The following is a 27,777-nucleotide window of genomic DNA, read 5'->3' on the forward strand; positions in this document are numbered from 1 at the left end:
TGCAATAACAATAAGATTAGGAGTAAAATTGGTTCAAAATAATTCAAATTTAATTCATTATGAGTTAAAGAAGGTCTATATATTAAGTGCAAATTATACTCATCAAATACCCCCAAACTTAGAGTTTTGTTCGCCCTCGAACAAAAGAAAGAGAAAGAAAAATATCATGAAACAATGAAATGTGATTAACAGCAACATAAGTGAAACTCCGTCCTCAAAGTTGGATTTTTCAAACCCATAAAAAGAAATTTTAAGCACGGTCTACAATTTCAACTAGAGAGCAAATCTTACTCCATTTAAGGTTCCATGTGTGTGTGTGTGTCCAGTCTTTGCTACTTCGCTATCCTTGAACTCTTGTTCGTTTATGCAAAAATAAGAACCCACCTAACCGCTAATTGAAACCCCAAACTTATTTACTTAAATATTTTTCATCATTTTTCTTTTAAATTCCATCATCATTTTTTTCTTAAACGAGTAGCTTTTCACACATCCTTTGAGGTAGCCCTTTCTCCCAATAGGGCATACTTAGTATCCGACTTTTTCGAGTGGCTTCACACATCAAAGGTGGTAGCTCTTTCTTTTTCTCTAATAATCAAATGACCTAACTAACTAATTCTAGGGTCTTTCAAGGCTTTAGTAAGCTCCTAATTTGCATAAATGATCTCTAAGTATTTGGACAACTTAGTAAGCATAACTGAATGTGCTTGAACAGTGTCAAGGAACCAAAAATAGAGCAACACAAGCACTATAGTCAAAAGAGAGACACATCTATTGTTTTTCATGGATTAGAAAAGCCACTAGAATTTTTATCATCGGCCATCATTGTTCCATAAACCAAATAATTTTTTTTTATATAAACACCACCAAATACCCCCAAACTTAGAAGAAGACATTGTCCTCAATGTAAGCAAAGAGAAATAAATAAATAAATAAAAGGCATAAAATAAGAATAAAAACTCCCCTGAATGTCTTGACTTTCATCTCTTCACTATCATCCTTTGGTAGTGGGTGTTTTTGGAAGGTTGGAGCTTATGGGAGCTGAATTATAAATAAGATAAAATAAGATAAGAAAAATAAAATAAAATAAAATGTTAAAAATGCATGGGTTGCCTCCCAGCTAGCGCTTTGTTTAACGTCCCTCACTCGACGACTCCTTTTGTTATGGTGGGTTCAAGATGATTTTTCTTTTTTTACCCTTGTCAAAGCTCCACCCAAAAATATGGCTTCATCCACTGCCCATTAATTTTTGAGAGTTCCTTTCTCTCGAATGAGTGACTTCCGCAACACCATATCGTAACATCTTATTGATTGTGAATGGTTCACACCACTTCATCTTGAATTTTTCCATGCCTAGCCTTTGTTTGCTTTTTATTAGTTATGTCATCTTTATAAGCTTCAATTCAAAACTCATCGAACTCATTCAATTGCAAAAGATTTTTCTCATCAATACGAAAGCAACATTCACTTGCTTGAGGATATTTTATAGCATCAAAAACGTTAAAAGTCACTTCTTCTTCTTAGACCCGAAGACGTAATTCTCCTTTTTGCACATCAATAATCGCTCTCCCAGTAGCCAAAAATGGTCTACCTAGTATAATTGGTATGTCTTTGTCTTCTTCTATGTCAAGTATAATGAAATCAGCTGGAAATATGAACTTATCTATCTTGACAAGGACATCTTCAATTACTCCCCTGGGGTGCTTCAATGAACGATCTGCTAGTTGCAATGTGACTGTAGTAGGCCGCGCTTCTCCCAAGTTAAGCTTCTTGAAGATTGATAAGGGCATTAAATTGATACTTGCTCCCAAATCACATAATGCCCTCTCAAACACCACATTCCCAATCGAGCATGGGATGGTAAAACTGCCTGGACCCTTGAGTTTGGGTGGCAACTTCTTTTGCAAGATTGCGCTGCATTCTTCAGTAAGTGCAACTGTCTCATAATCCTTAAGCTTCCTTTTGTTTGAAAGAATTTCTTTCATGAACTTCAAATAGCTCGGCATTTGTTCAAGAGCTTCAGCAAATGGGATATTAATGTGAAGCTTCTTGAATACATCTAAGAATTTAGCAAACTGCTGGTCAAGTTTATTCTTCTTCAGGCGCTGAGGAAAGGGGATTCTTGTAAATCTATCTTGAGATAATGGTGCTTCAATCGGAGCTTCAGATTTATTGTGTTCACGGTTATCTTGATCATGCTTCTGATCTACAGACTCAGACTTTTTCTCTGGCATCTTCAATTCCTTTCCACTCCTCAAAGTAATTGCACTACATTGTTCATTGCCACTCTTTCTTGGATTTGCCTCAGATGTGCTAGGCAAGTTTCCTTGTTGTCTCTCTGTTAGCATACCTGCCATTTGACTTAACTGAACCTCCAAATTCCTGATTTGTGCAGACTGATTTTGCAGGCTAGTGCGAGTTTCATTCATGAACTGTGTTTGAGTTGTAGCTAACTGAGCCATTGCTTCCTCCAGATTTATTTTCTTCTCTTGGGGTGGGTTGCTCTGTTCCTGCATGGTTGAGTTATTTTTTTCCAAGACAAAGGTTAGGATGATTCCGCCATCCCTGGATTATACCTATTGGAGTAGGGGTTATCTTGTTGCCTATTGAAATTCCCCCACATATTGAGCTTGCTCTCATCGTCATCATTTGCGAAAAAAAGAATTACCAGTTGGACATTCAAAGCTTTGATGAGGCCCATTACACATTTCACAAGCCCGGAGATGTAGTCTTTCATGCATTTGCTAGCAAATTATTATTCAGAATCGCTTTGAGAGAACTGCTATTTGGGTTGAAAGGTTGGTAATAGCATCTATCTTATGTACTCCGACCCACCTTCCTTGGCATGTTTCGCTCATTAGGCCATTGATAGTTGTTAGCAGCCATATCTTCTAGCAATTCATATGCCTCATCAATAGTTTTTTTCATTAAAGCTCCACCTGCAGATGCATCCACTAGTGTTCTGGTGGTGCTGTTCAGGCCTTGGTAAAAGTTTTGAATCTGCATCCACTTCTGTAACCCATGATGAGGACATTTCCTTAATAATTCCTTGTATCTTTCCCATGCCTCATATAATGTTTCGCCTTCATATTGAGCAAAATTGTTGATTTCAATCCGCATCTTTGCTGTTTTGGCTGGTGGAAAGAATTTGGCAAGGAATTTCTGAACAAGATCATCCCATGTCACAATGGAATCTGGTGGCAATGAATTCAACCAGTTTCTTGCTTTATCTCTTAGAGAGAAAGGAAATAGACGTAAGCGAACTGCTTCATCGTCCACTCCATTATACTTAAATGTATCACAAACTTCAAGAAAGTTCGCGATATGAAGATTGGGGTCTTCATTAGGTAGCCCATTGAACTGAATTGCTTGAATCATTTGAAGAGTCACCGGCTTCACTCAAAGTTGTTCGCCTAAATGATCGCCGCCTAATCGCGAGTTGAATGCCGATTGATGGCATCGTATAATCACGCAAAAACCATTGGTTCATTGACCACCATTGGATTATTAAATACTTGCTCATTTGCTGGTGCATTGTCCCCAACTCTTGCTTCCTCAGGATTATCCATAGCTTCGGCGATTGATTATTTGTAAGTCTTTTTCTCCTTTACATTTCCTCGCGACACGTACGTTCTATTTCGAGTCAAAAGGTATGAGACTTTCGAGTACCAAATTTTTCGCATTCAATTTTAACAATTTTGATTAAAAGAGAAAAGAAAAACAAATCAAGAACGATGAATTATTGCGTGAAACTAGAGTTTTTTTTTTTCTTGATATTAATAAAGAACACAATCCCCGGCAACGGCGCCAAAAACTTGTTGATTATGATTTATATAACGCAAGTATACGCTATCGCAAACAAGTAATATAATGATAAGAGAGTATCGTTCCCACGAGGATTGAGCCTATTAATTACCAAAATTACTAACCCTAATTCTACTTGATTAATGAAATTGAAGAAGTTTAATTTAGAAAAATCTAATTCAAGGACTAGAGAGAGAGAGAGAGATAAGGAGAAATCAATGTCGAGAGATTCTAGGGTTTCCGAGTTCACCTAGACTAATTCCACCTAGATCACCTAATTCAATCAATCAAGGTTTGTTTCTTATATTGTCATCAAATTTCTCTAAATTACATATTGATCTTTCTCAAGCATCAATAGCATATTCCACTAGATAAGTTAACATCATCTCTGAGATAACTGTGAACCTATGGAACTCATTAAGCTCTAGAAATTTATAATGATGCATACAACCTCATAAATATCTCTATCTTATGATGATTGTATAATATTTCAACCAAGACCTAATTCAATTATCACCTCTCGGTCTCAAATCAAATTAATAATCATGCAATTGGTGATCAAGCAATCACAAGCATTAAGCATAGATTAAAATATCCAACATAGTCTTGAAACAAGCATCAATTAAATTAAACAAAGATGAATCTAGGGTTTTATAGTCTGGCTACATCGTAGCCCTAGAAAAAGTATTTAGAACATAATGATTGCAAAGTTCGACATATTAACAAGGTTCATAATAAAATAAACAAAGAAAAACTAAAAACTAAAGCCTGGCAATGAATCCGCGCCGAAACTTCGCTCCCGATCTCTTGATCTCCGAAATTCTCCTCCCTTTTCGTCTCAACCCTAGCCCCTTTTATAACATAAAAATCGGGGTAGCGCCTAGGCGCCAAAGACTGTAGCGCCTAGGCGCTATACTTTCTGTTTTGCACCTCTTGATGTTGTAGCGCCTAAGCGCTGCATGCTAGCGCCTAGGCGCTAGATTTTCTGTTTTGCTCTTCTTCCTCCAATTTTGTGCCTTTTACATGTTCTTCCTTCAAATCATTTTTTTTCTTTCCTACAATGCAATAACAATAAGATTAGGAGTAAAATTGGTTCAAAATAATTCAAATTTAATTCATTATGAGTTAAAGAAGGTCTATATATTAAGTGCAAATTATACTCATCATATCTCTCTCTCTCTCTCTCTCTCTCTCTCTCTCTTTCTCTAAAAGGATAGAAGAAAGGATGCTAAAGGCTCAGGCTCCATTGTCAATAACAAGATGGCAACAAGCACAAGTTTAAGACAAGTTTCATGAAATTATGCAAAAGTTTGCATAATTTTGGCCAGGAATCCTGGGCTCTCATGGCTTTTACAAATGAATGAGGACAAGGAAGCTGGGGCCCACAGTTTTTCTTGAACATGGCAGTAGTTTCTAAATTAGAGTCCTCTGTATTTTTTCTAACAGTGGAATTCACTGACACTCAAGGAAACCCCAACTGGTTATGCACTATTGATTGCATATGGCCTTAATGCTAGATACCTCAAGCAAGACTATCAATGGTTTATACATGGGATGATCAATGGCCTGTGAGAGACCGATAGCTTCTTGGATTGATAGGATACTTACACATGTTTGCTTTTGAGTGGTCCTTACAAGTAATGCAGTTTATTGACTTTGCTTTGTGATCTGGAATTCCAAATCTTAGTTATATTAAACGATGCAGCTACTTTTATTTTAATACAACTTGATATATGATTTTGGTGTTAGCCCCATGGATTGGGTCTAATTTTTTATTTAAAATCAAATTCTTATTCAATTTTTATTCAAGCATCAATATTTTCTTTATCATATATTCTTCTTCTGCATCAAAATATCTCAATTTATTATAACAATGTAAAAGATTGATTTTTTTTAAAAAAAAAATAAATTTGTAAATCTTGGACGTTTGCATAACGCCCATGGAAAAACATAAATTTGCATGTATATATATATATATATACTCGTTGTGAATACCAAAAAAAAAATTAGTATAAAAGATTCGTGGATACATAATTTGTATCATTTACTTCTAAGATCTTTAAACTTATCACTTTTTTTTCTTTAACTATCTCTTATTAAATCCTTGTGGTTGTAGTATCTTAATGAAATATTAAGAAAAAGCCAGATGAGAACTTGCCCGAGACACTTTGCCTTGGTGTTAACTAAACTATTATCTTGCGCATGAGGGAGTTAGCCCTACACAAACAAAGCATCCCCTTAGCAAACTTACACCAAGACTGAACTATAAGATATCAATCCATGATGGTGCAACATTGGAGCTAATGCAGAATTGAGTTTTTTTTTAAATAAAAAGTTAATAAGTGAAGAGTTTATTTGAAAGAATTGATTAGTGTTGGTTGTATTGTTTGTGGCTCAGATGAAAGCTCATTCAAATAAACCTTCAAGAAATTATTCTATAAAGAAAGCAAAAAGCAAGCAAAATATATCCCAAAATCATAGTCCCTTGAAAGAAGTTTCATCTTCATCTTGATCAGAAGATGAAACAAAAGGTCTTGGGGGTATCTCCAAGCTCTCCAAACTCCCAATAAGCATCTGCACAACTCTTGTCATTGTAGGCCTATCATTTGGACTCCATTGTATGCACCACAATGCCACAATCACAAGCTTCCTCACAATCTCTTCTTCATCGTTCATCATCTCTATTGCTACTCGAAAACTATGACCGCCAATCAGCTGCTCGTAAACCCATTCAGGGAGATAAATTGCACTCTGATTATCAACCAACGGGTCGATATTCTTCCTTCCACCAACCATTTCAAGTAGCAGCATTCCGAAGCTGTAAACATCTGATTTGTAAGACACTGTTCCAAAGTTCCTGGAGTAGATTTCCGGCGCAATGTAGCCCATGGTGCCCCTTATTGCAGTCATAGTTACAATGCTCTGGTCTCTTGAACATAACTTTGCGAGACCAAAATCAGAAATCTTCGGATTGAAATCATAATCCAGCAAAATGTTGTGAGGCTTGATGTCGAAATGGAGAATGCGCTGATCACATCCTTGGTGCAAATACTCAACCCCCCGCGCTATCCCAATTGCAATACCAAGCAATTTATCCATTCCAAACAGACGATTTCCATTGGCGTCTCGCGAGAATATGTACTTCTCTAAAGACTCATTCGGCATGAACTCATAAACAAGAGCACGCCTTGTCCCTTCAGAGCAAAAGCCAAGGAGATGCACTATATTGATATGGTGAATCCTTCCAATGGTGCCAACTTCATTTATAAAATCATCTCCCTCACTTTTAGTTTCCTCAAGCATCTTCACTGCCACAGGAATTCCATTCGGTAGCTCTCCTTTGTAGACACTTCCAAAACCTCCTTCCCCCAATTTATACTTGAACCGTTTCGTGATCTTCTTAATACCAGCATAAGTGTATCGAGCCGGCTTTGTTGTCTTGTATGAGGCCAGAAACATCTCAACTTTCATTCTCAATTCTCTTCGCCTCTTTGCTTTTCTAGAAATGAAGAAGAATGTAAACCCCAATATCATAACAATAACAAGCACACCAGCAGCTAATCCTGCAAGAAAACAACCACTAAGTAATTACTATCTATTCATTTTCATTCTAGCATTTAAGCATGATCTCTTACTCAATTCTTAACAAATTTGCACATCAAAAGACAATGCTAAATTTTATCTCATATATCCAAGAATTCAGATATAAAAAAACAGAACAAAAAGCTATCATTTTTTTTTTTCTCTAAGTTGTTAAAAGGCACATACCTGCTATGAGCTTAACAAGCGAACCTGCAAAACAGAGAAAGAGGAATCACTGTTCATTGCAAGCATTCAAACAAACACCTTGAGTGCATTCAATTCACCTACAAAACAAAGCAAAAGCTTACTGTGAGTGTTGCCGGAGCTGAAGCAGAAAGTGCTGTTGCTTGCGTGGTCAAGCCCGCAATGATTTCCATTCCTCTCGCAGAGGCTGCAACGAGAGCTCATCTCCGAGTAGGACCATTGAAGCCTGGTCTTGGAGCTAGCAAAGTAAGCATCCACAAAGCTTTGGAAGGGAAGAAATGAATAGGAATTATTAAGGCCATATCCAATCTCTCCACCAGTGGCAATCACCACGCAATCGGAGGGCAGGAGGTCCAAGGAGACCCATTCGCCAACAACGTACACAAATCGATCACTCCCATTGAAGCAATCGCCCGGGCGAGCGATCGAGTCCTTTTGTGCATCAAATTTGAATTCTTTGGAGCAGTTGATGAGACTGATGCCGATTCCATCAACAGAGAAGAACTCATTCGAAAGATTAGTGGATCTTAGGTCTCGCAATGGGCATGGAGGCCAGAAACCAATGGTATCGATGGTGATGAGCTGATAAGAGTAATCAATGGCTGTGACCTTGAAGGAAAGAGAAGGGCGGAGGGTGAGATGGGCTTGATCGGCAGAGCAGGAGATAAGGAGACCTTCAAGACCGCAGATTGCCGGGCTGGTGTTGAGCCGGAGAGGGAACCGCACCTCGAGGTCGCCGCACTTCGCCGAACGCGGGCAGTGACTGAAAAACCACTCCTCCGCCTCGTTAGAGCCGGCGGTGGCGCCGGTGATGGCGAGTAGGAGGAGGAGAAGAGGAAGGCAAGCAGTGAAGGATGGGAATGGCATGGATGAATGGCTAGGGTTTGGGATGAACGGATGAAGAGCTTGGAACTCCATTCGCAATTTTGCATGGCGAGAAAGTCAAAAGTCAAGAGTCAATGGCGGGACTTAATAGAGCACAAGGACTTCTCTGTTTCTCAAAACCATGGAGAGACGTGGAGGAATAATACAATACAATACAATACTTTTTTTTAAAAAAATTATAAATAGTTAAATCATGTATAAATAATTTATGATATGTTTTATAGACTTTAATCCCAAAAATAAGTCACCTGAAAATGAAAAGAAATTATTCTTTCTAGTATTTTAGACTGGTGTAAATTTTTTAGTAAGTCACTAAACTTTGACTCATTTTCACTTTGATCACTGAACTTCAATTTGTATCAATTTGATCACTTAATTTTAATTTCATTTCACTTGGTAGTAAATGAAGATATTTTAACCTCCAAATGAATGATGCGGCTCTTTTTCAATGATGTGGACACTTCTAATAGACTTAATAATGTGTCAATGGGAGGACTAACTTAGATTTTTAAACAGTCATGTAATCAATTGGGGTTTGAAATCCTTGATTTATTACCGGTTGAAATAAAATTACAGTTGAATGATCAAATTGATACAAATTGAAGTTCGATTATTAAAGTGAAAATGAGTTAAAGTTTAGTGTCCTACTAAAAAATTTACCCATTTTAGACTTTTTAGTATCATGAGTGCCGCACCACATAAGGTACGGTACCTCTCATGGAAACCCGGTGGATGAATGAACATTATATGAACAATATCGATATAGTATTTTTACAATATTTATTGTAGCATAAAAGATTTAACCTTGAACCGTTCACCCACTATTTATTATGACTTTCACTAGGCTATTTAATGGTTGTCTTTGTTTTAACTAATTCATATGGATTATAAAAATCAATTGAAGTTAGTTGGTAATATAAAATTTATGAAAAATTGTATTTAATTTTCAAATTTTTTTATTTAAAATATAATTTAAAAAGTGTAGAAGCACATTGAAAATAAATGGTAAATTTTAAAAAATAATAATAAATACTTTACAAATTTTATTAATAAATAAATACTTTTTAAAATAAAACAAGTAAAAAAGCAAAAAATATTATTTATTGTTCTTTTAGGGTAATACAAAAGGAAAAGATAAACTGAGTTACTCAACCAAACCATGGAGAATATAGTTCGAGATAGCTGATGAAAAATTCTATATTTTTGGTTTTTGGTTTGCTTCAAATAATTTGATATAGGCTTGTGTTATCAGACGATGATCTTCGCTAGCCCAAATGATCTTTTTTTTATTTGTTTTATTGTTTTGTTTGTCTTTTTTTAATAAAGTTGTGGTTTGTTCATATTTATTAAAAAATAAAAATAATAACTTGATATAAGATGCCACGCACTATGCTTCGGAAACTATTAAGAGATATTCACATTAATTCTTACACCTAATTTTGTTAATAAAACCAATTTGTTTTATTTAATAAATTATTTTAACTATTAATTTAGTTAGAGTATCATAAAAATATCAATAAAAACATGCCGGCATTACATCCACAAAATGTGCTTGGTTGGTTATCAATCCACCGAGCCAAGTTGGAGCCAACACCAACAATCAAGTGAAGCCTCATTTTTTGTTTTTTGTTTTTTTGTTTTTTATCCATCACTGTTTCTCTCAATAAGCTAACCCCTGGCATTGGTCCTTATACAATGTCTCCAGAGAGTTGAATAGTCAAGTCTTAGTAATTATCATTAGGGGTGGACATGGACGGGCCTGAATCGAATCTGGGCTTGGCAGACTCAAAAATGCAATCATATATTCAGGCTAACCTAAGCTGGGTAATGTGTGGGCCAAATTATTTTGGTCCAAACCTGATCCATTTAATTTTCATTAGGCGGAGGCATAGCCTAGCTCAACTCAAAAAATAAATAAGTTTTTTATAAAATAATGGAAATGACTAAATAAAACCACTATTATAACCCCTCAAATTTTGTTAAACAATTAAATAAGAAAGACAAAATTAGATAAAAAAGAATGCACACCCTACATATACATATATTAAAAAACAAAAGCATAGAAAGTTACTTCGTATTTTTGAAAAAGTGGATAAATCACTGCAATATATTAAAAGGAAAGTAAAGATACAAGTAGAGCGAGAGCTCCTACAAAACACCACGAGGGTCGCCTAATACGAAGGGTCGCCTCCTGATAAAATTAGATAAAAAAGAATGCACACCCTACAGATCATTTTTTTTGTAGAAGCTCTCGCTCTACTTGTATCTTTACTTTCCTTTTAATATATTGCAGTGATTTATCCACTTTTTCAAAAAATAAATAAATGAGTGCATGCGTAGACAGACAATTGGTCCCAAGGGTCTCCGCACTCTGCCGAATCAAAGCAATATGGTCCTCCATCACCTCCTTCGCACCCTCAGTAGCTGAAGAAAACCAGGACATCAACATATGGTCAATTTTCATAATGAGTGCATGCGTAGACAAACAATTGGCATTAAAGATGCAATCATTTCTAGTGAGCCAAATATTCCACACAATTGCTTTTGCTACTAAAATCCCAACATCCCTATTGTTCGCACACAACGAAGTTCTCCAATTCCCCCAAATCTCCTGCAGGGACTCAGGAGAATCCGGAAGACGCAGGAGGCTCACAAAGTACGTCCATACTTGCCGAGCCACCGAACATCGAAAGAATAGATGATCCGTCGTCTCGATCGCCAGGTTGCACATAACACATGTAGCCGTAGGCAGCTGATTACAGCTCCTAATGGCAAGAACCTCCAAAGTAAGGATCCTATTCTTCCAAGCTAACCAGTTGAACAAGTTAACCTTCTTCGGGCACGGCTTTTTCCAGAAGAAACTTGCAATGGGGCAACGCATACCACCATCAATTATAAAATTGTAAAATGATTTCACCGTGAAAGATCCATTCCCGGTCAACCTCCAACATTTTTTATCTCCTACCCCGCCGGCATAATCCCTGACTCTTTCCCAATAGTTACGACTATCTCCCTCCGTAGAGAAAGGAACATGCATTAAGAGACAGTGCAACTCGTGCACCGAACCATTGGGCTCATCTGTCGAACGAAATTCCTCCGGCCAGATGTACATAGGTGCGCGGCCGTTAAACCATCTATCCTTCCAGAAGAGTGTCTCCGATCCTGATACGACATCATGCAGCACACATCCCCGAAACGCCGGCAGGCAGCCCATAACTCCTTTCCAGAAGAAGGAAAGCCTACCTGGCTGCCTGGGGAACATATTCCAACGGCTCACCCCATAATTAAACTGGATGATATCAGCACCACACCATGCAGAATCCGTCATGAACTTCCACCACCACTTGCCCAAGAGCGCAAGATTAAAACTCGACAGCTCAAGAATACCCCAACCACCCTGATCCCTAGGTCGACATATATTGTTCCACCACCAACCTCCATCTCGGATGTTCCAAGTCCGGACCAGACCAAAGGAAATCTCTTCTGATCCGATCAATCTCCTTGATAACCCAACAAGGCAAATGAAACAGCGACATCCAAAAAGTAGGAATCGCAGATAAGACCGTTAATCATAGTTAGTCGCCCCCCTAAGGATAGATGTCTTGCTTTCCAAGTGGATAACCTTCTCCGTATTTTTGAGATAAGAATCTCCCAGTCCTGTTTCCTTGGTCTCCTACCAGAGATAGGGATCCCCAAATAAGTAACTGGAAGCAAACCCCTCGCACAACATAGCGTCTCCGCCGCCTCCCTGTTCGGTAACCCATCCATCGAAACCGAATAGAGACAAGTTTTAGAAAAATTAGCCGTTAAACCAGAAAGACCTTCGAAGATATATAAGATCAGCTTGACAATTCGCAAGTCTTCTAGCCCCCCTGTAGTCAAAACTAACAGGTCATCCGCATAATGAAGATTGCATTTACTACCCCAATCCTTCGTATTTTCAAACATATATTTTTTTATTATATATATATATATATATATATATATATATATATATATATATATATATATATTATTATAAATATATTATTTATTTATTTGGGTCGGGCCAGATCTTTATGGGCTATAATTCATCTAACCCCAGCCTAGTCCGAAATTCAATCCAGCCTACATATTTGAGCCCAATCTAATTCTTTGGACCAATTTTTTAAGAGCTTATTTTATATTTTTTGGGCTGAGCTCCGGTCAGTCCATGGGTCACCAGGCCTATATTCACCTCTAATCATCATTAGAACTATGCACACTTTCCCCACTAATTTTTAAGTATTCTTGTACCGCTTTTCCCTACTTTTGATTGGTCATATGCAATTTGAACCACAATTATCTTATTTGTTTTTGTTTGCCCAGTTAATTATGTATTTGTTTCACATAGGTGGATCAACGTAGAGACCCCACTTTTTTAAAAAAAATTATATTATATAAGTGAAACCCATCTTGATAAAAATTATAAAAATGTAGACCGCATAAACCTTAGACAAAATAAAAATCTTTTAATTGACTCTATCAACCTCATCAAGTAAAATTATAAAAAAAAATTTATTTGATAATGACAGCAATAATACAATTACACATTAATTTGAAAAAAAAATCATCCAAAATAGTTTTAAAAATTTTATTTTATTATTTTAGATCGTATAGTCAAATATTTATATGGATATCGCTCTATACACATCATATTGTACAAAATTTCTGAAAAAATTATATAATCAAATATTATATGGATCTCGCTCTAAACACATATCACATTGTACAAAATTTCTGAATCTATCATTGTTGTTTCAATTTTTTTTTTAATAAATTCGGTAATTTATCTACTTTTAATATATATATATATATATATATATATATATATATATATATATATATATTATGGACGAAAACACTAGATTATATTGTATATGTGGTTCCCAATGGATAGTTGAAGCAAAACTCAGTCAACAAAGATGGGCAGCGTTGGTTGTTGTAGAATGGAAACCAAAGCCAACCCTCAATTAATTTTATACGTAAGCGATGACTTATTGGTCATATCAAGGACTAAATAATTCCACTTTAAAGGACTTCAGTGACAAAATCCAAAAAATAAATAGAAAATAAATAGAAAACAAAAATGAAAACAGAAATAGAATTCTTTCAGTCAAAAACAGCATGCCACCATCAATGCTATGAATACCATAAATACTCAGTTTGCTGAAAATGGAAAGCACTGAGAGAGATAACAAGACAGAGAGAATGAAGAAAATGAAGTTCTCTTCGTTCATTGGCTCATTCTTCATAACACTTGTCATAATTTCCTCTTTATTCATTCAATTTCAAGTAGTTCATGGATCAGGTAAAAGAGATATTCTTCTAATTCTTGTATTTTTTTTTTTTTGGAAACAAATATTGATGTTTTTAAATTATAGAGATTATAGATGGCAGAGGGAGAAGACTTGGGATCAGAAGGCCTTGGTTCAATAAGCCACCTTCCCCAGTTGGAGGACAACATAAGTCACCAATCATAAGGCCTCCTCCAGCAGGTTGTTGTTGATTCTAATTTCTAAATGGTGTGCTATTGTTTCAAAAGATTAAGTATTGGTTTGGTGTGGAGAAATTTATTAATGTCTTTTTTTTTTGTTACTCAATGTTGTAATTAAGTGCTTTTTGTAATTGAAGGGAAGAGATGTAATGTTTAATTTGATGGTATTTTGTTATTGGAATGAAGTTTCGTCATTTCGGTTTTCTTTTTTAAGAAAACTGGATAAAACATTTATATATTAAAAATAAAACTTTTATATGTACCAAAATGGGAAAATATAGTACAGAAAGAACGTGACAAAGGTTCAAGGACAAAGAATTATTTATCTATACACACTCTATCACCATTTTATCAAAATAAGATGTTGAAAATCTTCAATTGTATCTTTGGTTTCACAGATGGCAAAATACCTCTAAATCTGACTCGATTTTACCCGAGTTTAATAATGGAAATCCACTTTAATTGGGTATATGTATATGTATAGATACATATAGAGACTGATAGAAATGAAGTTAGAGAAGTCTGTTTCAATCATTAAAAGGAAGTTTTGATTAGTTTCATCTTTTGACGAATAGGTTAGTGTTGATGAGTGAGGTGGGGATGAAGCTCAAAACACTGGTTATTTCTCAGTGTCTGATGAAATGCAGCCATAACACTTGAAGAAGTCAAGTGTTTGATGAAATGCAGCCATAGAAGAAGTCAAGTGTTTGATGAAATGCAGCCATAACACTTGAAGAAATCAAGTGTTTGATGAAATGCCTTTCAATAGACACACAAAGGTAAAAACGAAAAAGTGGAGATTTCAGTGATGAGACTTTTTAAAGATTTTCACACAGCCAATCAACATCCAGTTCTCATTACCTTTTTATACTCAAAAAAACAACAGACAAAACAAGTCAAACTTCTCCAATTGGTTACACCACAGTGACCACACACATGATCAACTATATATATATTTGAGAAAGTCGACAAGCAGCAAAACCTCAGGGATGTGCATATATGGAGAGCAAGGCTTAACGCCAATTCACGTGCCCTCACATAACGCAAGATATAATTAACTATTGGTCATGTTCACTGATACACTCATGCCTAGTGGCTGGGCACAAAACAAAAAGAGATTGCACAGTAATTAATGCTCTCTCTCACAACCATGTTGATCACCATGCTCCTCATTGCCGTCAGTAACTACCACCGGCAAGCCGTCGCATCCACAACTTTAATCAACATCAACAATAAATACCCCATTTAAGTGATGCCATCTTCATTTTGAAATGCATGCACACAATATATATATATATATATATACTTGATTTTTTAATTAATTTTTTTTAATGATTTATGATTGTTTTAAGATTTTAAGTAACATATATACAAAGTCATTTGAAATTTTTTTAAAAAAAAAGCTAATAAGTTGTATCATATAATAGTATCATTATACATATATGTGAATAGTCAACATAAAAGTTATTGTTTAGTTTTATACCGTCAGTATTCTTTTAATTAACTATTCATTGTTTTGAGTATAAGCGATAAGCTCAAGTTAAATGCTAAATCAAACTAGGGTCAAACCCAATTTAATTAACTTTGAGTTAACTATAAAATGGATTAATATATACTATGTACTGTCCTATGTGATGCAAAAGTAGATGTATTCAGTTACCCCAACAAAATCATGTATAAAATAATTTTAGTTGAGCTCAGAAACAGTTGACTAGATTTTAGTTGCTTCAAATAACTTAATATAAAATGCCACTATATATACTTCCTGTTAAAACATAATCACATTAATTCTTCCACTTAACATTGTTAATATTGTAACAATTTGTTTATTCAATAAATTATTTTAGCCTTTAATTGATCAGTTAAAATGTCATAAAAATGCCATACATATATATGCACATTACATAACCAACCACATCAATACACAATGTGTGTAGTTGGTTGTCCATCCACTAACTTGATGTGTATAGTTCGGTATCTATCCACTTGAAGAAGATTGGAGGAGTTCACACCATCAATCAAATACATCTTGATTTTCTGTATCCATCCACCATTGTTTTTAGGACTGCAAACGAACCGAGTTGAGCCAAGCCGAGCTTAGTCATATTCAAATTTGGTTTATGATTATTTTAACCCAATTCGAACCTATTTTATTCAAATCTGAGTTTAGCTCAAGCTTACTTCAACCGAGCCCGAGCTCAACTCAGGCCTCCTTCGAGGCTGTTGCAAATGACGCTACCTTCCATATTTAAAGTAGCTAGCATTATGTTATCTTCAACTCAATGTTCATCACGTTGAACACGATTCAGACCAAGCAATTGTCACCAGGGCCACACACATTTCCCCCCACTAGTAGTTATGTTTTGCTTTACAACTGTTCCTCATTTCTGGTGGGTCAAAAACAAATGTGTATCCCAGCTATCAATTTTTATTTTTTTTTGGTCTCATTAGTCATGTATCAGTTTAGTTTTTTTTTTTTTAATAAATTAAAAATGAAAACAGAAATAGAAAACGTGTCTATATTTCAATCCAAAACAAGGAGCCTACAGAAAGGCTATAAATACTCTATTTGCTGAAAACGGACACACACACACAAAGAGAGAGAGAGAGAGTGAAGAAAATGAAGCTATCTTCAGTCATTGTTGGCTTCTTCTTCATAACACTTGTCACCATTTTCTCTTTATTCATCCAATTTCAAGTAGCTCATGGAGGTAACAAAGTGATATATATACTTTTAAAATTTTTGCCTTTTTTTTTGGTATCAAATATTTTACTTTAAAACAAAATTTGATGTTTTACTGTTGTGATTATAGGGATTATAGATGGGAATGGAGGGAGAAGACTAGGAGATAGGACTTCGTTTACGCCAGAATCTCCGGTTCGAGGCGTGGGTAACCAGCCTTGTATTGATTGTAATGATGAACCTTTGGATAAAAGGAAGGTCTAAATTAATTTGAATTAAAATAGGATAATAATTTGAGAACAGGGTATCTGCTTTAAATTTGGTAAAAATAGTAGATTTAAATCTTATAGAATTTGAGAGTTTATGGCTCTAAACAAAACTGTGCTAGTTGCATTAGTGTGATGTGTGTCTATTGTTGGGGTGCTGTGTTGTGTTCATCAATCTATCAAAAGTGTGAGAAGTTTGTTTAACGCAAATATTTGGTGGTGGTTTGGTTATATAAATATATCGTAATGATACATCATTAAGTGGTTTGGTTATATAAATATATCGTAATGATATATCATTACTTAGGTAATGAGGTTACCATTGTAATAAAGTTGGGAATGTTATATGTCTAAAATTGTTGTAATAATTTATGATAATCATATTTAATTGAAAAGTCGTATTACTGATAAACTTTCTTTACTATGTTTTGTTGACTATAGTAATCAACTTGTTAATGTTCTAAATTTTTTAAAATATTCATTTAACTAAAATAGTAAAAAAATTTAAATTTAAAATTAAATAAAATTATAAATAACAATAATTAAATTATAATAAAAAAATTAATTTTTGGTACATATCTAAAATTTTAAGTAAATTTAAAGTTAAAACAAAATAAAAAAATCACATGAAAAATAATTAATGATAATACAAAATATTAATTTTTTATGATATTCATAAAATACTCCTGTATTTATTTAAAATTTGAAAAAAAATAAAAAAAAAAGATTAAATTGAAAGGATGAGGCCAAATTTGAAAGAAAAAAATTATAACATATTACCCCCAATCTTGTAATATTGATGGACACATATTTTAATGGTCATTATCAACTTATTTAGTTATATTTTCTTGTTAGTAATTTTACATTACCGGTAACATTACCATATGTTCAGATTAACACCTGATTCCTGATAATGTTCACATAATTATCAGAATATATTTATGTGTGATTAACGAAGTTATATGTTTTTTTAGAGTATTATTGTTTTAAAAAAAATTTGTATTTATTTGTGTTGGGTCAAGTGGTCAACTCTCGTTTGGGGAGATCCTGAGAAAATGTGGGTCCTGCTCACTGAATTCAAAATAACATAAAATATGGTTAATGTAGAAATGAGAGAGAGTAAAGCTATCATATAATGGGTGAAAACTAAGAATAAGAGATGATTGGATAGTGATACGAAGCCGGATTTCACTCAAATTTTGGATAGAGAAACTTATTACTGTCTTATTATAATTAGTGTTTTTCTAATTGAGAAAAAAGAGTTTTAAGGTTTAATTTAATGGCAATTTGTTATTGGAATGAAGTCACATTGTTTGGTTTTTTGTTAAGCAACTTTAATCTTTTTGTTTCCTCTTCTTTATTTTGGTTTCATTTTCAAATAATTTCCTAACAATTTCTGACTCTTAATACCAATTTATACTACAAGCATAACTAGACTATATATATATTGATGGTCAAATATGCTGAAACTGGTGAACTTTTATTTAAGAGACCATAACTCAGTCTCTAAAACATTTATGTGATTGTACAAGTAGCATCCAACCCATTCTAACATTTAGGAACATATTCAACAAGCAAACTACATATGGATAGATACATATAGGCCATTTTAATTATATGATGATTTGAAGAATAATGTTGGAATTATTCTTCACTCAAAGGTGGAAGGGAAGATGAAACAAAAGGTCTAGGGGGTAACTCCAAGCTCTCCAAACTCCCAATGAGCATTTGAACAACTCTTGTCATTGTAGGCCTATCAGTAGGACTCCATTGTATGCACCACAGAGCAACAATCACAAGCTTCCTCACAGTTTCTTCTTCATTGTTCATCATATCTATCGCTACACGAAAATTTTGCTCGCCGATCAACTGCTCGTAAACCCATTCAGGGAAATAAATCTCATCAGTTTTCTCTACCGAAGGATCGATGTTTTTCCTGCCACCTACCATTTCCAAAACCAGCATTCCAAAACTATAAACATCTGATTTGTAAGACACTGCTCCAAAGTTCCTTGAGTAGATTTCAGGTGCAATGTAGCCCCTTGTGCCTCTTACTGCAGTCATTGTCACAATGCTTTGATCTCTTGAGCATAGTTTTGCAAGACCAAAATCAGAAATTTTTGGATTGAATTCATAGTCGAGTAAAATATTATGAGGCTTGATGTCGAAATGGAGAATTCGCTGATCACATCCTTGGTGCAAATACTCAACACCACGCGCTATCCCGGTTGCAATTTCAAGCAGTTTTTCCATTCTAAATGGACGGTTTCCATCTGCATCTCTTGAGAATATGTACTTCTCTAAAGACTCATTAGGCATGAATTCGTAAACAAGTGCGCGTCTGCTTCCTTCGGCGCAAAAGCCAAGCAGACGCACCACATTGACATGATGAATTCTTCCAATGGTGGAGACCTCATTAATAAAGTCACCTCCCTCACCTGTAGGTCTGATCTCAAGCATCTTCACTGCGACAGGAATTCCATTTGGTAGCTCTCCTTTGTAGACACTTCCGAAACCACCTTGGCCTAATTTGTTCTTAAACCGTTTCGTGATCTTCTTGATTCCAGCATAATTGAACCGAGTTGGCTTTGTAGTCTTGTATGAGGCAAGGAACATCTCAACTTTAATTCGAAGTTGTCTGTCCCGGTCGGCTTTTCTGGAGATGTAGAGGAATGTAGACGCCACAACCATAAAAAAGAAGATGATACAAGAGGCGAGGCCTGACAGAAGAGTAGCAGTAATTACTAATTAGAACAAAGTCTTCCTGGTTCTCATGCTATGATATTTGGAATAAAGAAAATGCAGATGATTTTTAAACTAGTATAGATCAAGATTATAGCGCAAATTTAAGTCGTTTGTTAAGAATCGTGTGAAAAAATAAGCGAGCAATGACTAACCTGCAATGAGTTTGACCCAAGTGTCTGCAAAAGATACAAAGAATTATTAGTGCATTCCAATCATAGCCTTTCTGCTGGATAACAAGTCCATGAAACAAAAATTCCAAACAGAGCAAGTTCATGGCCAATGTCCCATGCTGAAACACACCACTTTTTTACAAGAGTGATTATAAAACAGGGAATGCTTAACTTACAGTGTGTTAAGAATGCACCTTCTCTTCTATTTTCATTGAAGAGCATGTTTATTGAATAAGAGTTCAAGTCAATTTCAACAGAAAAACTCAAAGATAAAAGAAACATAATATCAAACATGCAGAATTAATATATACCTCAAGGATGCACCTCCTTATGGAATATCTTCATGAAAGAAGAGCACATGGTAAATATAATTTTAATACAAAAACTCAAAAAAAGGTTGAATCAACACTTCTATACTTCATTAATAACAAACATCTAGCGCTAGCTGAACATCAATCAATATTCAATATCTGCCAATGTTTCGAAATACTCCATAGTAAACAAGCAAAACTCATTGATTGTTTCAAAGCTTGCATTTTTCCTGCATCCTAAAAGAACTTTTTTTTTTTTTTGTGTGTGTGTGTGTGTGTAAGTTCTCTAACACAATACATAAGTAAACAGATAAAATTAGCGATGTTCTTGTTCTATAGTTCTCATTGAGTCATTCTAACAAACACCTATCATGCACTTGGAATTAATATGGGAAGCTCATCATTCATCCTACATCTAAAAGAGTGTTTTCTTGAGTTAAATTATCTAATCTAAAGCACGAATGAAAACCACACCACAATCAGATATCCTGCTGCTAAATTTCTCATTGAAGCATTCTAACAAACACCTCTCATGCACAAAAAATCACAGGATGCTCACCAAGGTGCTTGTGGCCGTCGACATTGATGCAACACGCATCTCTTTTAAGATCAAGCCCGCACTGCTTGTCTTGCTGTTCACACTTCGAGCAAATTCTTGACTTCTTGCAATCACTGCTTCCGCCTGGTTCTTCTTCGAAACACCCGTACCCATTGTACCATACCATGCTGACCTCTGAGCTATGAAAGAAAGAATCAACAACGCTGTTGAATGAATCCCGTCGACTATTTATGTCAGGGTCTCCAATCTCACCATCAGTGGAGATCACCATACAATCCAGAGGAAGCTTGTCCATGGACTCCGATTGATCCACGACATACACAAACTCATCACCTCTGCTGGCGAGGCAACTGATAGGGCCGGAGATCCGATCCTCTTCAGCATTCGGCGTGAATTCTTTGGAGCAACTGATGAAACTAACCTCAGTAGAGCCAAAAAGAGAGAAATACTCATCTGAGAGCTTGATCGCGCTCATGTTCTTCATCGGGCATGGCGGCCAAAACCCATGCACATCGATGCTGATGCTTTGGGATTTATAATCAATGGAGTTGACCTTGAAAGGACCATGATCATGGCGGAGAGTGAGGAAGGCCTCATCGGAGGCGCAGGAGAGGACGAAGCCTTTCAACCCGCAGTGCGAGTCACTTGAGTTTAGCCTGAACGGGAACCGGATATCCACGTTGCCGCACTTCGTCGTTGGGCATTGCTTGGAGAAATCCTCAGAAACCTCGCCGCCTCCGTGGCCGGTGCCACCTCCATCGCCAGCGGCGGTGGCCAAGAAGAAGAGGAGGATGAGAGTGAGAGAGAGATAGCTCATGGCTTAGAATCAGAAGCAATGGATACAAGTAGAAGAGGAGATCGCCAAACTCCATTAATATAGATCGAGGTCTTCAAGAGCTTGGTGGAAGTCTAGAGTCAACGTTAAAGTCAATGTACCATCACAATCTTCTCCAAAGTCTTTGTGGAAAAAAAAAAAAACCCACGTAGAAGCCTTGCATGGTTCCACGCGCAAGTACGTTGAATAATTCCAAGTAATATATGAAGTATTTTTTCATTTATGTCCTTGTATAGTTGTAAAATTACATAAGGGTTTCTTTTTTTCTGTTTCATTATAAGGTAAAGAGTTTTGAAATAAGGGACAATAATGTTGTTTTTTTTTTAATATTTATAATATATTCTTTAAAAATAAAATAAGTGTTTGATAATTGTTTTTATAAAGAAAACTTTAAGATGTTTGTTGATGTGGATACTTCTATATGTACTGTTTAGAAAAAAGAAATACATACTATATATGGGTTTGATTATGGGAGAGCTGGTGTGATGGTTTGAGTTTCCTACAAAAATTGTTGTGTTTGGTGTTCTAAATCTTTTAGAAAATCCATGTTTTCTCACCAGAGTTATTCTATCAAATCCGTAGTTACTGTATCACGGAGACCAAATTATTATAAAAAAAGTATATCTTAATGCCTAGATTTCATTGGTATTGGTTGTTTGTGATTTTGAGGTTTTTGGGTCCAAAACCATACCAATAGTGTTAAGGTGTTTGAGTAAATTTATGCATTCTACGCATGCATCTTTTCATTTTTAGTATTTTATTTATAGTTGCATTCTTATAATTAAAACGTGGTGAAGCTTCTTCCAAGGGAAAGGAGATCTCTAAGACGTGAGGTTGGCCAAAGCCTAGGCAACTTATTTTGTGAGTGGTTGAAGTATTAGTGTATAGTCTTGATATGAGTAGTATAATATTTTCTTATATAATTTACAGTTTATTTTCATATCAAATTATATTTTATCACCGGTAATGATTTTACTAGAAAGAATTGAACATCTTGGGCATGTGAAAAACATTTACGCATTTTATTTGAGCTTGGCATTTCTATTTTCATATGTGTTTATGATGGGATTATACTAGAGTGCATATGTAGTTGTACTCCAAATGTGGTATGACAGTTTTATTGAAATACTTATTCATGTGATCGGTATTGATGGTGACTACGGGCCATAGACCACCCTGGATTTCGGTCTGACACTGCAGTGGGGGTCCCAATGGCCCGGCCTAATAGGAGACGACATGGTTGACCATATGATCCATATTGAAAACAGGGGTCACCACACGGGGATCTCAGTAGCCAACGCCAAAAAATTCATTATTTTGATTCTTTTTTCTTAAATTTCTTGGATTTTGAAAACCACTTTGGCGGTCCTATATCTGGTCGAGGCCACGATTAGGTCGGGAATGATTTGAGGCCTGTGTATCTTGATTTTTGTGAAAATGTGGTGAAAATTGCTATGTGTATACTTCTCTTAAAACTTACTATTTCAAAAACATTGCATTTGGATTCTTTATACTAATATTGTTAAAGATCGATCTTGATAGTTGTGGTATTTTTGAGACATTATGTTTACTTATCTATTTATTTCATTACTCAATTTGAGATGTCGGTGTTGGTTGTCCTGGGCAGTGTCTGGACTAAGTCTTTGCCCTACTCTGTGTCTTGGTGTATTTCTTTTGTTCTTTTTTGTTTTGGCATGTAGGACCTATGGATCCACTAGTTTATGCACTTGTATTTGTGGTTGTATTTTATACTTCTTGTTTTCCTATGTCCCGGTGCATGTATGGGAACACGGATTTATGTGTGTGGTTGAGTTTATATTTCTAATTATGTGTTGCTTGATTTTAATGTGAGTTGTTTATTAGGTTTTGTTGAGCCTTGCAACAACTCAAGTGGGGAGTGGTGTTTGTTTGACCCTCCTCTAGTTGTTGCGGCGGTTGCCACGTGCTCAGGTAGGGTCGGGGTTTGATAGATATCATAAGGGCTTTCTGATAAGAACTAATGTCACTTATGAAAACTCAAGCGCATTTGCCAATCAAGTGATATAGTATGCTAAATAGCAGGGTATCGATCCTCGAGGAGAATTGAGAATACCAAAATGCATAAATCAATTATAAAAAGAAATACCAAAATGCATGACCTATTAGAATGGAGCAATGAAGTGATGAATCAACATCAATTCTTATAGAAGAAAATATATCGTGATCAACCTATAAGTCTAGCTAGAATAGTAGGGGAAAAAATCATGATAAACTTGAATGAAATCATTCATTTTGTTTGAGAAATAAAAGGGGTCAAGGTAGCATTCATGACCTAATAGAATTATAGAATTATAAAATTAGCGAAAGAAGTACTTGTGCACTTAACACAAGATACTTACAAAAACCTAGAATAAAAAGAAAATACAAAAAAAGTTGAGGATTAAAATAAAATTTTAAGCATAGAAAGAAAAGAGAAAAGACAAACACATAAAACAAACAACAAATGTTTACATGGACCAAATACTATTCTATTGTTCACAATCCTTGTTGTAAGTCTCCTATGGAAAAATAGTAGTTTCACTCTCTAGGGATGTTTTGCAGGGAGATTTTCTTAGGATGTGAGTCCACTTACATTGATCAGTGTTTGAATAGATATATTTTATTGTTATTATTTATAGCACTTTGCATGTAATTAATTGTTGAATATATGATTGAATTGGTGCTTAATTTACTTCTATTTTGTATTTAGGCTAGAATGAAGACATATTTATCAAGAGGAACATGTTTGAGGTGATTTAAGCAAATTTTGGAAGAAGAATAGAGTTTTTAGAGTGACTTACTAGCGAGCTTACGGGTGCTATATATTACGGCGGTTTACTATAGTAGTGAACTGTTCACGAATGTAGCAAAGTATTGTTTATAGGCACCGTTATGGGCATAAGCCCCAACCCGATAACCTTATGGGCATTGTTACGGCTGTAAGGGTTATTGTAGCAGTGTATTGTTCATGTTAATGTAGCAAATCATTATTTACTGGCACTGTTATAGGTACAGTTGCGGCCGTAAGCCCTAACCCGAGAATCTTATGGCACTATTACTGTCACTGTTATAGCCATAAGCCTCAGGCCACAAGGACCTCTTACAGCCGTAAGAACCCCCGATTCCTAAGTTATAAAATCCAGAAATTAGGGCTTTTGAGGGATCTTCTTCTCTACTCTTTGGCAGCTTTTAGGCGGCGATTTTGGGGGTTTCATTGCATTTCCTGTCCGAGAGGGGAGAAAGCAAGAAGGAGACAAAGGTTCAAAACTTCAAGGGAGTCGTTCGTGGAGAGATCTCGACGATGATTTTTAGGGAGTCTTCGAAGAACTTCATCCATCCAAAGAGATTGCGAGCTTTGAGGGAGTTTTGTTGTTCTATTTATGTATTTTATTTCATTTGGGTTGGATTGTTGTTCTCCAATGATGGAGAACTAATTTTCATGGTGTTTGGGCATAATTGACTATAGGGTTTAATCTTTTGACATTGGTTGTTGGATTTATATGATTTACTTGTTTTCCTTATTGCAATCCATTCTAATTGAATCTAATTGCGTGTTTGAATGCTTGATTGTTAAAGTGGCGAAAGCCTTAGCTATCATACTCGATGTGCTTCGTAATGAGTAGAAATACCCACCTAGCATAGACATATCGTGATTAGAGAGAATTGTGAGTAAGCTTGGGTATAGGGTACTTTAGAGACTCCGTCTCCCTTAATTCTCCCAAGTGAGTTAATTATTATCTGCATGTTCTTTGCAATCATGTGGAGTAGATTTTAGGAGAAATCACATATCTACTCTGTATTCGGATTAGAGGTAATCTCTCTTCACAAGAGAGATTATCTAGTCAACAGATCATCATTAGCTCATGGTGAGCTTTTATAGAGTGTTAATGCGAATGTGTGGATGTCTGTATCAGCTCTACACCGATTCAGTTACTTTTCACCCTCGAAAAGGGGGTTTAGTATAATTCTGAAAACCTCTCGATTCAAATAGAATTGCATACATAGACAACATTTATCCTATACTTCATAACCCTAGATGGATACTATACTCGAACATCGTTTCTTCCCCTGATTTCTCTCCTGTTTTATTTCCATATTTCTTGCTTTTATTCTCTTTTGTTCACACACAACACTTGATTAGTTAGGCTAATTTTCATAATTAAGGTAATATTACCAGTACTCTCATTTTTCCCTGTAGACCGACGTAATGCTTTACGCACATTATTATTACATGATCGGCACGTACACTTGCATCCCTATCATACATGTAATTAAAACTTTTACATCAAACCAAACAGTCATTTACATGTAAAACCACCTAATACATAGTTACATTACTGCCACTTATAGCTACTTACAGGTAACCAAACAACCCCTAAATAGAAAATGACATAGTGTAAACAACCTCTTCTATAGACATCTTATAAACCTTATATATCCAAATGAATTATATTCCTCAAGTATATATCCTTGACAACAATAAACCATTGAAATTAAAGATTGTTATTAATCCAATTCATTTATTAATTAATTAATTCATTCATTCATTCATTGACATCCAGAATATACTACTCTTGCTTCATTGCAAACTGCGACAGTGAACTATCATTTCTTTATATGATACTACTTTTAATATGACAAGACATTAGCCATGCACCCATGCTGCAATTTTACAACATCACAGTCATAAATATCTACTACATTCCAGAGATTTCAGCCACACCTTTAATAAAACACTAACAAATATAAATGAAAATCAAGATAAGTTGATGCAAGAATGGCATCATTATCAACATACTGTTTTTAAATTCTATATTTATTTAAGTACATACAGAAAGAATAAGCGTCAAGGTAGCATGTTATCATCAACCACAAAAGTTATAAAGAAATCAAGAGAGCACTTGCTCGAGCAATTTAACAATAGAAAAATACTCACTGAAAGCTAGAATCAACAAAGAAGGCGGTTAAAATGATACAAATAATGTAACCAATTTTTTTTATCCTATGTTTAGTCATCAAGGATTCACAAAAATGAAGTAAACAAGGAGAGTTTGATGACCCTAAAAAAAAAAAAAAAGAACTACACCATACTACGACTCTTGCTGGTCAAGTTCACATTGATGTTGATAAAATCCATCAAACAGGCTCCCACCTTTTGCCACTCTCTGAGCAAAACTTTGACAGTTTAGTGAATGGTATAATTCCACTACAAGAAATTGCTGAATTAGAAACAGAAATTTAGCAACCGAATTATTCTGTCACTAAATAGCAACAAATCAACAACGGATTACTTATCCATTTCAATTTTAGAAACGAACTTTACATCCATTTCAAAGTTTGAAACGTAAATTTTGTCCGTTGCTAATTCGTTACTAATTTACAAACTGATTACAAATCCATTTGTACATTAGTAACGGATTACAAATTTGTTTCTAATATTTGGCAACGGAATATAATTTTGTTGGTAAATTAGAAACGGAAAGAAATTCCGTTGCTAAATTTGTATTTTTATTAAAAATTATTTTTTTCTTCAAGATGATTTAGGTAAAATGATAATAAATAACTTTTATGTATATGTATATGTATAATATGTGTTTAAAAAATATATCATGGAGATACTTATTTATAGAATTAGTATTTAATGAATATTAATATTAGACCAATATTTTCAAAATTTGATTATATTTTTTTAGAAAAAAAATATTACTTGGAATCAATTAACCAGACCCAATTGGAAACTAGTTGAGCGGCATATCATTGAAGTACACAAAGGCATAACAATTTTGGACAGAAAAGCACATAAAGAAATAGCCAAGACTACCGGAAAACCCACACAACTATCAAGCAGTACTCCCAGCAAGACAACTGCTTATAAAACAAGCCTTAGGTTCAAATTAGCGTCTCTGTCGTCGCCTTCTCTGATTCCTCAGATCAACTGCCGCACCATATTGAAGAACCGCATGAGCGTCATCATAGGTTGTTGCCATCTCTCCTGTTACCCCGTACATTCTACGTAGTTGAGACATGTACTGTGGTTCTATGTGGTATTGTTTCATATATATATATCTCGCAACTAAGATGCAATAATCGTGCTGAAGTCTCTTGGTCTCATGGTGACCACCAGGTGCGTCTGTGGCACTAATATGTGAGTCTGAACTTGCTCTTAGTTGACCGATTCCATGTTGAGTTGGTCCGTTAGTGTC

General features: G+C 35.2%; 3 protein-coding genes and 1 non-coding gene across 4 annotated transcripts; 1 reads left to right on the forward strand and 3 right to left on the reverse strand.

The window, feature by feature from the left end:
• Positions 1-1,517: 1,517 nt before the first annotated feature.
• Positions 1,518-2,513, reverse strand: LOC120280481. The gene has a single exon (XM_039287342.1). It carries the CDS (start codon positions 2,511-2,513, stop codon positions 1,518-1,520), a length of 996 nt encoding a protein of 331 aa, XP_039143276.1.
• A 500-nt stretch (positions 2,514-3,013) lies between these two features.
• Positions 3,014-3,120, forward strand: LOC120281575. The gene has a single exon (XR_005542713.1). It is a non-coding gene; the product is annotated as a small nucleolar RNA R71 (small nucleolar RNA).
• A 3,090-nt stretch (positions 3,121-6,210) lies between these two features.
• LOC120281349 (rust resistance kinase Lr10-like) lies at positions 6,211-8,533 on the reverse strand. The gene is made up of 3 exons (XM_039288196.1): positions 7,692-8,533; positions 7,570-7,593; positions 6,211-7,364 (listed from the first exon to the last, which is right to left on the reverse strand). Exons 1-3 carry the CDS (start codon positions 8,503-8,505, stop codon positions 6,277-6,279), a joined length of 1,926 nt encoding a protein of 641 aa, XP_039144130.1. The 5' UTR covers positions 8,506-8,533; the 3' UTR covers positions 6,211-6,276.
• A 9,864-nt stretch (positions 8,534-18,397) lies between these two features.
• LOC120280981 (rust resistance kinase Lr10-like) lies at positions 18,398-21,575 on the reverse strand. The gene is made up of 3 exons (XM_039287937.1): positions 20,722-21,575; positions 19,834-19,857; positions 18,398-19,656 (listed from the first exon to the last, which is right to left on the reverse strand). Exons 1-3 carry the CDS (start codon positions 21,536-21,538, stop codon positions 18,581-18,583), a joined length of 1,917 nt encoding a protein of 638 aa, XP_039143871.1. The 5' UTR covers positions 21,539-21,575; the 3' UTR covers positions 18,398-18,580.
• Positions 21,576-27,777: the final 6,202 nt, after the last annotated feature.

The sequence above is a fragment of the Dioscorea cayenensis genome, chromosome 17 (assembly GCF_009730915.1).
Source record: "Dioscorea cayenensis subsp. rotundata cultivar TDr96_F1 chromosome 17, TDr96_F1_v2_PseudoChromosome.rev07_lg8_w22 25.fasta, whole genome shotgun sequence".
NCBI classification, from domain to species: domain Eukaryota; kingdom Viridiplantae; phylum Streptophyta; class Magnoliopsida; order Dioscoreales; family Dioscoreaceae; genus Dioscorea; species Dioscorea cayenensis.

Bases quoted from the DNA above. Each gene is read 5' to 3' on its own strand.
- LOC120280481 (XM_039287342.1), bottom strand. From the start codon at position 2,513: ATGCAGGAACAGAGCAACCCACCCCAAGAGAAGAAAATAAATCTGGAG.
- LOC120281349 (XM_039288196.1), bottom strand. From the start codon at position 8,505: ATGGAGTTCCAAGCTCTTCATCCGTTCATCCCAAACCCTAGCCATTCA. The intron at 7,594-7,691 runs GTAAGCTTTTGC...TCTGTTTTGCAG, and splicing joins CAGCTCCGGCAACACTCACA to GTTCGCTTGTTAAGCTCATA. The intron at 7,365-7,569 runs GTATGTGCCTTT...GTTTTCTTGCAG, and splicing joins GCTTGTTAAGCTCATAGCAG to GATTAGCTGCTGGTGTGCTT.
- LOC120280981 (XM_039287937.1), bottom strand. From the start codon at position 21,538: ATGAGCTATCTCTCTCTCACTCTCATCCTCCTCTTCTTCTTGGCCACC. The intron at 19,858-20,721 runs GTGAGCATCCTG...TATCTTTTGCAG, and splicing joins CGACGGCCACAAGCACCTTG to ACACTTGGGTCAAACTCATT. The intron at 19,657-19,833 runs GTTAGTCATTGC...CTCTTCTGTCAG, and splicing joins TTGGGTCAAACTCATTGCAG to GCCTCGCCTCTTGTATCATC.